Source organism: Oratosquilla oratoria, chromosome 16 (assembly GCF_046742065.1).
Source record: "Oratosquilla oratoria isolate Oo_2021 chromosome 16, ASM4674206v1, whole genome shotgun sequence".
In the NCBI taxonomy this organism is placed as follows: domain Eukaryota; kingdom Metazoa; phylum Arthropoda; class Malacostraca; order Stomatopoda; family Squillidae; genus Oratosquilla; species Oratosquilla oratoria.
In genome coordinates this window covers 64,052,588-64,065,800 of record NC_134792.1, presented here as the reverse complement: position 1 = coordinate 64,065,800, position 13,213 = coordinate 64,052,588, and the positions used below count along the sequence as shown (strand labels likewise).

At 37.3% G+C, this 13,213-nt stretch overlaps 2 protein-coding genes across 5 annotated transcripts in view; one reads left to right on the top strand and one right to left on the bottom strand.

The window, feature by feature from the left end:
* The first annotated feature begins 3,268 nt into the window (after positions 1-3,268).
* The window catches only part of Tango9 (transport and golgi organization 9), a 49,983-nt gene continuing 40,038 nt past the window's right edge, over positions 3,269-13,213 (top strand). Inside the window, exon 1 of one of the 2 annotated variants that reach the window (XM_076200006.1) lies at positions 3,269-3,419. In XM_076200006.1, the coding sequence (XP_076056121.1) occupies positions 3,340-3,419 (80 nt within the window). In that variant the 5' untranslated portion in view covers positions 3,269-3,339. Of the gene's footprint in view, positions 3,420-11,440; positions 11,903-13,213 lie in introns of those variants that run through there. The other variant, XM_076200007.1, reaches the window with a different exon arrangement.
* LOC143034085 (uncharacterized) lies at positions 6,316-11,548 on the bottom strand. Of its 3 annotated transcripts, none has more exons than XM_076200011.1 (2): positions 10,776-10,969; positions 6,316-7,598 (listed from the first exon to the last, which is right to left on the bottom strand). In XM_076200011.1, the coding sequence occupies exon 2, from the start codon at positions 6,845-6,847 to the stop codon at positions 6,503-6,505; it is 345 nt and encodes a 114-aa protein (XP_076056126.1). In that variant the 5' UTR covers positions 6,848-7,598; positions 10,776-10,969; the 3' UTR covers positions 6,316-6,502. The 3 variants fall into 3 exon arrangements, with proteins under 3 accessions (XP_076056126.1, XP_076056125.1, XP_076056124.1); XM_076200010.1 differs by lacking the exon at positions 10,776-10,969 and adding an exon at positions 11,409-11,548 and having other exon boundaries at positions 6,349-7,598; XM_076200009.1 differs by having other exon boundaries at positions 6,349-7,598; positions 10,776-10,957.

Sequence of the window (13,213 nt, the reverse complement as noted above, 5' to 3'; positions counted from 1 at the left end):
TGGCGCTTTCCAAGAATATGTTTTTTTTCTTACTTCAGTGTGGTGCTCAAATTTGATCAAATGGCACTCGCTGGACTTCTTTGTGTCTTTTTCTCGCTTGCTCCAAAAACTTGTGTATCAGATTTGCGCCGCCTTCTCTTCAGCTTTTCCTCTGTCGACAACTATATCTCTCACTAGTTGATCTTGGTCGTCTGGGTACGGTTGTTGTTGTAGTGAAACTTCGTTCTCTTTTTGGCATGCCTGGCATCAGAGTAGGAAAGGATTTAGGTCCTTCCTTTATCGCTGCCCCGAATATCTCCTCCCTGTGTACCTGTATCTGTCATTTATGTACTCTATACTGCTGTTTTGTTCGGCAGCAGTCGGAGAAAGTCGCGCTGGGGCTTCTCGGTTGTCGTACAAATCTTCTTCGCTTTTTTCCTTTTCCATTCCCACGGGATTTTCAGACACCTTGTCCAAGCTCCTTCTTCCACTCTCGATTGACCCAAATTTTTACTTTCTTTCTTATTTTTTTTTTCCTGATTGGCACGTATTCCTCCGCTATAGTCTGGTTGTTATCACGTTTTTTTTATCCTAATAATCTCCTTAAATTCTTTCGCTCTTACAGCACTCCTCTCAGTAGCTTACAACCTTCTTCTGTCTCCTTTATATGTATTGCAGGAAGTGTATTTGCCCATCTGTAGTTCGTTAGAATTTCTGCTTCTCATTTTTCGTGTATCCCAGGGCGCTTGATCCACACAGGACTGCTGGCAGAACTATACTCCTTCATGAGGTTTCCTCAATTCATTTTTTTTTTTCCAACTTTGGGATATCGCCAGATGAGTCAAGGCCATATTCTTTGGTTTCGCTACTGACATATTTCTCTAATCTGAATCAGTTTCGTTTGTCGGTTACTACGACCCCTAAGCATTTAAAATATGTGACACTAATTTCTTTTAAATACGCCCGCTTTCCCTTCCTAATAAAGATAAATATATTTTTTTCTTTCTTTATACCTAATTCGTGCGCTTGTTCCATCTTGGGACAATGAAGTCTTCTGTTTGTTTAATTAAGGAATTAGATGAACAACGGTCTGTCGACGTCAGAGTACATACATACATATACCGAGGCTTTTTCCCCCTTACAAGGGGGGTAGCCAAAAAGAAAAAGGCATAAAATCATTCCCACCCATTCCATCCCTAAATACACTCCACACCCCTCCACCCTCCCTCTTATCTTAGCACCTCCTGAATGACGGGTCATCCCTGCACCTTGTCCACTGCCCTGGGTCAGAAGCAGTGTCGCAAGACACAGCACATCCACAGCAAGGCCGCTTCATTAAATCGGCGACCCTCCCTCTCCGTCCCCCCATTGCATAAAATGAGAGGATGGGGAGAAATCCCTTCGGGCTGCGTCAAATTTTGCTCACACATACTACCTCACCCCCCATCCACCCGCCCATTCCACCTCATGCTATCCCAACATCGTCCATATACAACAATTCTCCAACATCCCTGTCTTCTGTCCTCTCCCGTCCTTCCTCAACAGACATTCCCCTCTTCCCCAAAGCCCCCTTCACCCCATCCATCCATCTCATCCTAGGACGTCAGAGTACAAGACAATAACGGTAAACAGTCTTGGAAACCAATATGCCTTCTAGTTTTATTATTGTTTGTAGCGTGACATTTCCTATTATTTCCCTCAATGTCACACGATGACTATGTTTTTCTGGTTTACATTCACTAATCGTCATAAGATATACCGGTAACCACCAAACAAAAAGAAACGCACCAATAAAATATGAATCTGAGAAGTTCAAATTGCTTGCCGCTTACCAAATATCACCCGAGAAGAGTTTCACAATAATTTCCACAGAATCAGGAGTTTTCGAGTGTCTGAAGCAACTTCATGTGGCTTCTGGCTCAGGATTCCGCTGCAATAGAAGCTCATGTAGTTTAACAAATATAAACCCTAATACTTGATCTATGACAATTCTTCAGTTTTTATTATCAAATTCATGTGACTGAGTCCCCGTTAACGCTCATGAGTACTAGGAAGAATATCTTGTAGGAATAACATATATCATAATGAGAACTAGGTTTTTATAACAAGTTAGCCTAGTTATCACACACTATTTTCAGAGTCGCCTCCGAAGCGAAAGGATCGTGCAGATCGATATATATATATATATATATATATATATATATTTATATACACATAAATATATATATATATATTTATATATATATATATATATATATATATATATATATAGATATATATATATATATATATATATATATATATATATAGAGAGAGAGAGAGAGAGAGAGAGAGAGAGAGAGAATGATAAAAAAAAATATGTATATAGAACTTCGTGAACTTCATGGCCGCGTGGGGCCTCGATCTCTTTTGTCGAGTCCGACATCCCTTTGACATGGTCCAATGCCTTGGATGACCTAAAGGATTTCCTTAGCAACAAACAGTGGTTCTATCTTTGGTGACGGTATCACGCTGAAAACGGAATCATGGAGAGGCAAAGGAAAGGTGTAAGGAAAGCAGCAGAATGAAAGAACATTGTATAAGACAAACTGAGACCAAGAGTCTCTGAATAGAATAGACCAACGTGTCCCAAACTATATATATATATATATATATATATATATATATATATATATATATATATATATATATATATATATATATATATATATATATATATATATATAAATAGCCTACATACACACACAAAGTTAGCACGGAGTTATGCCAGGTGCATGTGCTAGGAGGAACTTGTGAACAGCACACTAATGGATGTAATCCTTGGGGGAAATGTAGCGTCCATGATCTTCCATATAATTTTCACAGGTAATTGAGGTGCCGGAGCGGTGATCCGTTCGAGTTCCGGCAGCATTGCAACTCTCATGCATGACCAACTTGAATAATCGTACGTCCATAGCCTTAGGCTTCACTTGCAACTTCAATCTCAAGTTTTATGTTGTCATTATGCATTATTTCTGTCGTACCTGCTTTGTAGATCGCCATTGTTTCATTTAACCAAAGACAACCGTAATGCATATCAAAGGAAATATTTTTTACTCAATAATCGTTTCTTTAATAATGTTGGTTTACAAAATCAATCTAACTGTACCAACTCATTAACTTAAACAAAGCATAGATTAAATCAAAACGGAATTGGAAAGTAAACAAATATAATAATTCATATTTCAACAAATGAATGCTGTATAAATATCGTACACATCAGTGTTCGTCAAATCCTACGACATCATGAAGGCCAACTTTTAGTTCTATTTCGACAGTCGCAGGAAAACAATACAAGGGGGTGTGAGAGATAACTGAAACATGGCACGATGGTCGACAAAACAATCCCTTTTGGCCCTTCTCATGGTGGTTACGGGGTCTATGAACACCTTAAGTACAAAGTAAGTAAATCTGAACTTATAAATAAGTGAGTTATAGGTTGTTTCATAAAGAAATAGAAGTGACACATGACCAGGGTGTACAGGGTCATGGGGTAATGAGTCATGTTTTGTGTATGCAACAGGTGATTATGGTAGATTCAATTGTTGAAGGCTCCCATTTTTCATAGTAACAATTCCATGAACATTTTAGAATTATGGCTGGATGCACTTCATCGGCTTTAGCAGTAGATAGGGTTATCTTGAGCAGTATCTTATCGTAGGAATGCACCTAATCCTGTGTTTCCATTTCACTGTGGGTATTACTATTAGTGGAGATCACATGCCAAATTTAAACATCTCAGGCTGGTACAATAAGCCAGTGTATTGGATTATTTGTGTATATGTATTTACCACCTCACTTTGAATGATATTATAATTCCAGTGTTGTGAAATTCTCATTTTGGCAGAGAAAATCATGATCAAGTAGATATACATGAATATAAACAATACATGAATTAAATCTAGTAGTATTCCAGTATCACATAAACACATTTTTCACTTCTTTTGTTTATGTATTTCAAAGATAATTTTTTTCCTATGAAATGGGTAGGTTTGGGTATATTATCATAAAATAATATACCCAAACCTACCCATTTTATAGGAATTTCATAATAATTATGTGAGGAGCTATTGAACATAATTTCATGTTAGATATATGGGTTTGAGGGATTCTGGAATTTTACCCAAGTCTAAACATAACAATTGGAATTCAAAGATTTTTATGTTTATATATATATATATATGCATTAAGAACACTATGAACGTGTGTTTTATAAACTGAAGATGTAATATATAAAAGCACTCTGCTCCGTTTGTTTATTTTCTTAAGTGGTTACCTTGCATATATATATATATATATATATATATATATATATATATATATGTATATATATATATATATATATATATATATGTAGGGATACCCATCATCCAGGAGGTGCCAAGATAAGAGGGAGGGTAGAGGGGAGTGGAGTATGTAGGGGATGGAATGGGTGGGAGTGGTTTCTATGCCTTTGTTTTTTGGCTACCTCCCTTGTAAGGGGGAAAAAGCCTTTGGTATATGTATGTATGTGTATATATATATATATATATATATATATATATATATATATATATATATATATATATATATATATATGGTCAATTTATATTTGCACCCAACCATAGAATTTGATATGTGGCCTATATGTGTGTGTGTGTATGATATATATATATATATATATATATATATATATATATATATATAAAAATATATATATATATATATATATATATATATATTAACCCCTTCAATACAAGTCAAATTCTTGAATACAGCATCAGATACCTAATGTAAAATGCATCACATTACTCATGTTGTAAAATATAAAGTCACTGCCATATTACTCATTCTCTTTCACTCTAAGTAATAATAAATACAGAAAATGTGATCAAACTAGATCACAAAATGAAGGGGTAACTCAGCTACAACTACAAAATAAATATAATCATAACGCTGATGCTGGCATCTTCGTATACCCACTCGTGTCTCATGACATCTATGTAGGCGTAATCATATCGAAGAGGTTAAGAGTATTGAATGTTTGAAGTATATATATATATATATGTATATATATATATATATATATATATATATATATATAGTTAGATTTTTTAATGAATTTAAGGCTAGGTATGATAAAATTGGAGATTAGGAGATGGGACACAAGGAGCATTTCTCCTTTCATGGATAGCTACTACAATAAGGTAAATGCAAATATTAGTTTTGATTAAAATTCCAGAAAAATACAAACACAGATATTTAACATGAAACTTATATTGTCCAATAGCTCCTAACCTAACCTAGACTAACTATTCTATTAAAAAATTGATCTTTCAAATGCAAAAAAAGAAAAGTGATAAATATGTTTGCCTCATTCTGAAATAAAACCTGAGTTTTTACTTACGGTAAGTTCATATGTAATAGTTGTATTCATGTATTCATATAGTAGATAATATTCTTTGAACGTTATATATATAAGATTTGTGAGTATACAAAGTTTTTTATGTGTACATTTTTAGTAGTTACTTCTCTTCTAAGGAAGGAGTAACTATAAAATATTAGTGGAAAAATATATATCTAATTAATACATTAGTGAAATTTTAGAATTTTTTTGTAACTACATTTTCTCAATACGAATTACAAGAACATTCAAAATATACATGGCAGCATTAGATTGTGAACTATGCAATGGTGGAGTGGCCCAATTTGAATTGTTGTTGATTTAGTGAGGTTGGTTAAGCAATTTGATTCAATAGCTGATTTTTCCATTAGTTTAAATATTGTAGAGGACAGAAGTAGGTCTGTAAAATGTCTCAAAATGAGGATTTTGTGTGTTTTTTCCAAGTTGTTGAGATGTTATTGTGCAACCAGGAGTGGTTGCAGATGTGTGTAAGGGTTTTTATATAGGACCCAAGTGCTTCATGTTGTAGTTTGATACCTTGTACGGCCCACTGTGTTTGAACTTTTCTGTTAGTTGATTCCGGTTTCTGTGTTTTTGCTGGAGAAAGGAGGAATAGCTTCTGTATCTGGCTTTATTGTATTTACCTAGTTGTATTTTACGGGAAGGGGAGCTATGCTATATATATAGCAAACATTATATATAATTATACATTTCTTCTTGTCTGCTAAATCCCTGTGTGTATGTATGTATATATATATATAATATATATATATATATACATATACATATATATATATATATATATATATATATATATATATATATATATATGCATGCACATACATGTATATTTGGGCCCAGGGTATAAAGCCCTCCCAATTCCCGAGGTGGGTTTATGTCCTGGGCCCAAATGTCTACACAAGTGGCTCTTACTCTTACCTGTTGGTGAGTGCTAGATTAAGAGACCTAGGTGTACAGGATGTTCAGGATAAATTTTACACTTTTTTGGAAAGGAAAGAAAATCGTCATATCTTGGCCAAGAATTGATGTATTCTCAAAATTCAATGTGCATCTCTTAGAGGATCTTTTGCCAAATACAGCTCACTCAAAGAAGCTGTCCTGAGCCTCCATCATGGCCTCCAGGTGGGACCTGAACCTGCAGCACATGGCCTTCACAGTGTCCTTCGAGAGATACCTGAACTCCAGTTTGATCTTGGTAATCAACTTGTCCTTGGTGTTGAAGGCGGTACAATTGGTGTCTTTTTCAACTGCACCCCACACATAAGAGTCCATAGGGTCGCATTCAGGCGAGTTGGGGGACCAGATGTTGGGACTGGTGAAGTTGTAGAAGTTCTCAGAAAGCCTCTTCTGGGTTTTCCCGGAGGTGTGACGTGGAGCTGAGTCCTGTTGCCATACATATGGTCTTCCCGCAGCCACCCTCTCCATCCAGCGCTTGACAACAGTGAACAGCAAAGATATGGGGCAACATGATGTGGCCTTCGCTGGAAACACACCCAAAGATCATCACAGTTTGAGGGAACTTGGTCCTCGTGAAACGTTGTACTTCATGTGGGCTGTAGGCTAGCCACCTGTTGTTCTGCGCATTGTGCAACTGGCCCTGGCAGAAGGTCTTCTCATTTGAGAAGAACCAGAGCATCCCTGCCTTGACTTGGTTTTTGACCTTGTTGAGGAGTTTCTTGGCTTTTGTAAGGTGGTTCTCTTGGGCCTTGGCGGTGAGTAGTTGGACCTTGTGCCTCTTGTATTAGGAGTAGCAAAGATCCTTGTTCAGTGCTTTTCTCATAATCACTACTCCAATGCCCATCTCTCTCACCAAGGTCTACATTGCCTTGCCTGGATCTTGCCGCACCTTTTTTTTTTTGCAGCTTCTCGACGAACTTCATTGCGTGGACAGAGTCAGAATGCTTGCTATGATTCTTCCTGCTAGCCACTTCTTTCACATCTCCATTGCAATTCTCCAGCTCACATCTCATGGCCTTCATGGTAGTAAAGGAGCACTGAGCTTCAGCTTAGATTTCCACATTTTTTAATCTGGCATGAATCATCATGATGCAGGTCACTCTCTTCCAATATTCCAGTGCTTTCCAGTCGTCTATTCTCTCTAGCTCTCACACCCACCAGTAGTACACAGAATCAGCAATCCTTTGTACTTTACCGCTATTAAATCCTTCAAATGGTTCTGAAATGACAGAAGATATAAAAATGATCAGATTTATCCTAAACATCCTGTATGTATATATATATTTTTTCTGTTTTATGGTTACAAAGATTACAAAGGATTACATAAATGAATACATAGGTATAGTTAAATGATAAACAAACAGGTAAATAAAAAAAAAATGATAAATTGAAAGATAACTAATAATAAATGAGAATCAAACAGACAAATGATAACAAAACAAAAACAAATAATATAAGATAAATGATAATCATTACAGCATCTTGCTTAGGTGTTTATCTAAATGATTCTTAAAGCTTTGAAGTGAACTACATTGCACTGCCTCTGCAGTAAGTTTATTCCATTCATTAACTACACGGTTGGCGAAGTTGTTTTTACCCACTTCCAAATTGAATCTATTTCCGGACAGTTTGAGACCATTGTTTCTTGTCTGATTCTCATTCAATGTGAAAATTTTGTCACTTTTGATGTTGTCAATTCCCTTTAGAATTTTAAAGACCTGTATCAAGTCACCTCTGAGTCTACTTTTTTTTAGGGAAAACAGATTCATATGTTTTAGTCAATTTTCGTATGATTCATTTTTGATATTTGGGTTTGAAGCTTGTTTTAGAGAAGTAATTGTTGATGATATTGCATTGTTGTTTTGGTGATAGTAGTTTCTATGTTGGTCCAGTTATTCTATATAAAATAGTCTCCTTTGTACCTTGATTGTTGTTATCTGGACTTCACCCACTATCTAGAGTGGCTTCTGATAAGAGTAAAATTTCCATACATACACTATAGGCATATACATGTGAACCTCAAATCTATGAATGTTCATGATTTTTCTCATGCAGTTACAGTGTAATGGACAAAGTGGTTGTAGTCTTCAAGTACACTTGTTGTGTATATAACATTTACTTGTAAGGTTTTTGACCAATTCTATGATAAAAGTCTGTTAGGATGGAATTTTCTGCACATGTATTGAACCGATTACTACACAGATATTCCCCATGACTGAATTAAATCCCCTGGCAGTGGCTAGGCGACATGAAAGTAAAAAGTATTTAAACCACATTATTACATTGATAGAGAGGAGTTACATGATCGATCATGCTCCCAGACAATCGAGCAATCTATTGCCCCAGGTTTCTCTTTTAAGAGACCCATGGGTAGCAAGCAACAGCCACTAGTTTGGCCCATAAGTTATTTAAGGAAGAAATATTATGTTGTTTGGGTATGGTAAGGCTGGGGCAGTGTAACATGAGGTGTTCTGTGTCATTTATGTGGTGGTTGCATATGGGGCAGTTGTTTTCTGTGACCAGGCCTATTCTGTATTGGTATTTAGTGCTGAATGGCAGGCACGGATACGGGGGGGCAGGCCCCTCCCCAACGCCCCGAGTATGGTACACTCATCTCGAGTTTGATTCTCCTTGGATAAACACTTTTTAGTGCGAATTTATGATTTGAATTATATTTATGAATTATATATGATTTTACATACAATTATGAGCAAAACAGAATTAGGCATCTGGACCAATCTCCAAGCCAACAGCATTATTCTTGGGGTTAAAATATTGGCGTGTTTCAAGTATCGGTTATCGCTTATTAGTTCGAGCCCCACCCCAAATAACATTCCTGGATCCATGCCTGCTGTATGGTGACCTGAATGCAACATGGTTCTTGTTTCTTTTGGGAGTGATTTTTCCTTCCAATGGAAGGATTTGTCCATTGTATTGCACTATTGGACCTTTCCATGATTCATGGTTACCTGAAATGTCTAGTGATATTTTCTGGGGGAGGTTTTCATTCTTTTATCAATAAGCCATAGATCTAGTTAAGAAAGGTTGGGTGTTTATAGGAGCTACTTTGTAGTTCATATGCTGGGTTATTATAATCAGGTCATCAGTGTAGGTTAGTGTTGGGAGATCGCTTATGAAGAGGTTGAATGACATGGATGAGAGTATTGGATCTTGTGGGATTGCATTGTACAGTCTTTTTGTCCCAGGAAGTTGGTTATTTTGGAATATTCTGCAGTGTTTGCTGGCTAAGAAGTTTGACAGCCATTTCACGTCATTGTTGTGTATGTCTGTTTCTATGTTCTTTTTTTTTATTACATGTGTCTGGGAACTTTATCAAATGCCTTGTGTTCTGGGAACTTTATCAAATGCCTTGTTTATGTCTGCTGCTGGGACCAGTGATGGGTATCTGTACAGTATATGGTGGTCTTACAGGATGATATAGAAGTTTTCCAGTTTCAAAACATGTCAAAGGATGACAAAGGTGGAGCATGCCAACAGGAGACCTTTTGGTCCATAACTAGGACAGATGCAAAAAAAGTATATAGTATAATAATGATAAATAAAAAATAGAATAACATAAATAATGAATAAAATAAATGCATAGATATAGTTAAATAATAAACAGGTAAATAGTAAATAATAATAAATTGACAAATGAATAATAATAAATGAAAAGCAAATAAACAAGCATTTCATCTTCATCAGGAGATGCAGCCCTGAGGGGCTGACACCTGGTCTCTGGATTGGGCCCAAGATATCTCTCTGTCAGTTTCAATTACGTTAAATGCCATATTTATATGTGGCCACCATTACTGTTCGGTCGGGTGGTGCACGTCAACACAAAGTGGAGAACCCGCAACTGTTTGCCTTTCTGCTACTTTCAGCTGCTGACATAGAAGCAGTTGCACACAGAAAATAGTCCAAAGTTTCTTTGCAGAGAGATCAGTGGAATCACTTTAGAACCGTTGCCAGCCACTATAGGGCAGCGGGTTATTACAAAGGCAGAACATGCTGACAGGAGACCTTTTGGTCCGTATCTAGGTCAGATGTGAAAAAATCATAATAATGATAAATAAATGAACAAATAAAAATTATAATAATGTAAATAATAAATAAAATACATAAATTCATAAGTAACTTGAGGCAACATATAATTAATGTTTAGTGACCACAACCATTATTTCTAGTGGTGTGTTCTTGATTCAGATCCTTGATGAGCAGATCTTTGATTTGCATATGAAATAGGGAGCTGAAATTAAGAGAATTGCATCAAGTAGTCAAGCACAAGATGGGGGGTAACCTTCACACTCAGGAAACATGGGCTGGAATTAGTTCTTTGGTACAGAATGTTGGTAAGCTGAAACCATTTGTTGCATAAAAGACTGGATTCACTCACCGCTATCGGTCTGTGTATGGTGAAAAGCTGAAATACTGCGAGGGAAGATAACTACTATGGTACAATTAAAGTCAGCAACACGAACGCGATCAGAAACTTGGAATACAAGGAACACTTTGCTGCTACTGTGAAAGAAGCCGCCAGCCCCCCTCTTTCGTCCAAATGTCCTTGGACTGACAAGGGAGTGGGCAGACGCCACCTACCCCACCGCGCGCGCACAGCGGCTGCGAATTTAGGCTGGTGTTTGCTCTGTCTCGAGGAACTCCCTGCGTCCCCAGTGGCACCGTGACCTCAGGTCATTCGCCTCCGCCTTCCTGGGGGTCTTCTTTGCCAAAAGGGGAACAAATGATGCCGAATGTGGCGGCAGGCCCCCGTGGTATCTTTACATTTTTTCTATTTTTCTCATTTTTACACGTGTAGCAACGGGCTTATCTTGATTCCTTTACAAGCAGTGACAACAACAACAACAACGCTAAGCAAATTTCGAGATGGGTAGTGGAGCAAAGTACTGCTGTCTGTCCAGGTGTTCCCCATATTTCGTAATCAACGACAGATAAGATTTATTTCTAATCGTTTGAGGTGAGGAGTTATCGGCGGAATTATCAAGATATCGTCCGCAAGAAGAGGCAGTACCTGGCGTTGGGAAGAGATTACTGGTGGTGGTGCTAATAAACGGTGGTGGCCGAATTTTTCTTCGAGCTGTTGAAACAGCAACACACTCCTCACATTCCCGAGGCCAGCGGTGCACGTACACGGTACCCAAGCAACACGTCGCTTCCATCATCGTCCCTCTGAGGTCCTGAAAAAAAAGGAAAATTTAAAAAGAGAAAAAAAGGACGGAAGAATTCTTGTCAAAAGTTTTTTTTTTCGTTTTGTGTCGTCATCGTCGTCGCACACCTTCCACGTCAGTTGGAGACCATCTCAGATCGACTGACGACTTCAGGTAGAAGAAGAAACAGCCCGTTTTCCTCGAAGTTGCTTTAGGCGAAGCAGTGACCACCACCACAAGAGACCCTGACCTGAGCTGACCTCACCGCCTGTCCTCCTATCATGGCTTGGACAAATAAGCAACTGCTCCTCTGCCTCCTGCTGGTTGTGACGGGGTCGATTAACACCATCTCGACCAAGTAAGTGGGACGTCAAATCTTGCGTAGGTTTGTGGCGAGTGCCTCCCCCCCCCCCACATGGTAGCCGGCGACAGAATGCCATTGGCCCTGGCTGTCCGAGCGCCTTAGGGCTGAGGTATGGAGGTTGCAGCACCTCCGCATCCCCTGGCCTAAGTCCCTCTGTTATTTTCCGTAACGCGCGCATTGCAAGGAAAGGTTTGTGTGGTCTCCTCTGTCTTCAAACGCAGGCGTCGTTGCTGGTTTGCTTCCGAGCAGTCGACAGGAGAAAAAATTATATATATATATATATATATATATATATATATATATATATATATATATATATATATATATATATGTATGTATGTATGTGTATATATATATGTATGTATGTATGTGTATATATATATGTATGTATGTATGTGTATATATATATGTATGTATGTGTATATATATGTATATGTATGTGTATATATATGTGTATATGTATATATATATATGTATATGTATGTGTGCATATGTATATGTATATGTATGTTTATATGTATATGTATATGTATGTATGTATATATATATGTATATGTATGTGTATATATATATATATATATATATATAAAATATGTATATATATGTATATGTATATATATATATATATATATATATATATATATATATATATATATATATATATATATATATATATATATATAAAACTTAAACCCACTCTCGGATAAAGATAAGCTGAGATACAGAGTAAAACCGTATATTTCGACCACTGACTGTGGTCCTCTTCAGCAGTTACAATTATAGGGTACATAGACAAGAGGTTATAAACAGAGGAGGAAGGGGCATTGGGGGACTCAGTAAGCCTCAGGTCACTTGCCCCAAGTGAGGTCGGACGTTACGTCCTGTAGAGATAAACTTGTCAACCGCCATACTAGTTATAGCATCAGGTGACCATTGACCTTTTGATGTATTATAATTAGGAAACTTTTTTATTAGTGAGGACTCAATAATTTTTTTCTTTTGAAACTACAATTTGAATTGTACACTGTAGCTGCATTCCTCCAATCTATTCTGAGATCTAAAAGGCTAGAATGGAGGAATACAGCTGAGAGTCAATGGTCACCTGATGCTATAACTAGTATGGCGGTTGACAAGTTCATCTCTACAGGACGTAACGTCCGACCTCACTCGGGGCAAGTGACCTGAGGCTTACTGAGTCCCCCAATGCCCCTTCCTCCTCTGTATATAACCTCTTGTCTATGTACCCTATAATTGTAACTGCTGAAGAGGACCACAGTCAGTGGTCGAAATATACGGTTTTACTCT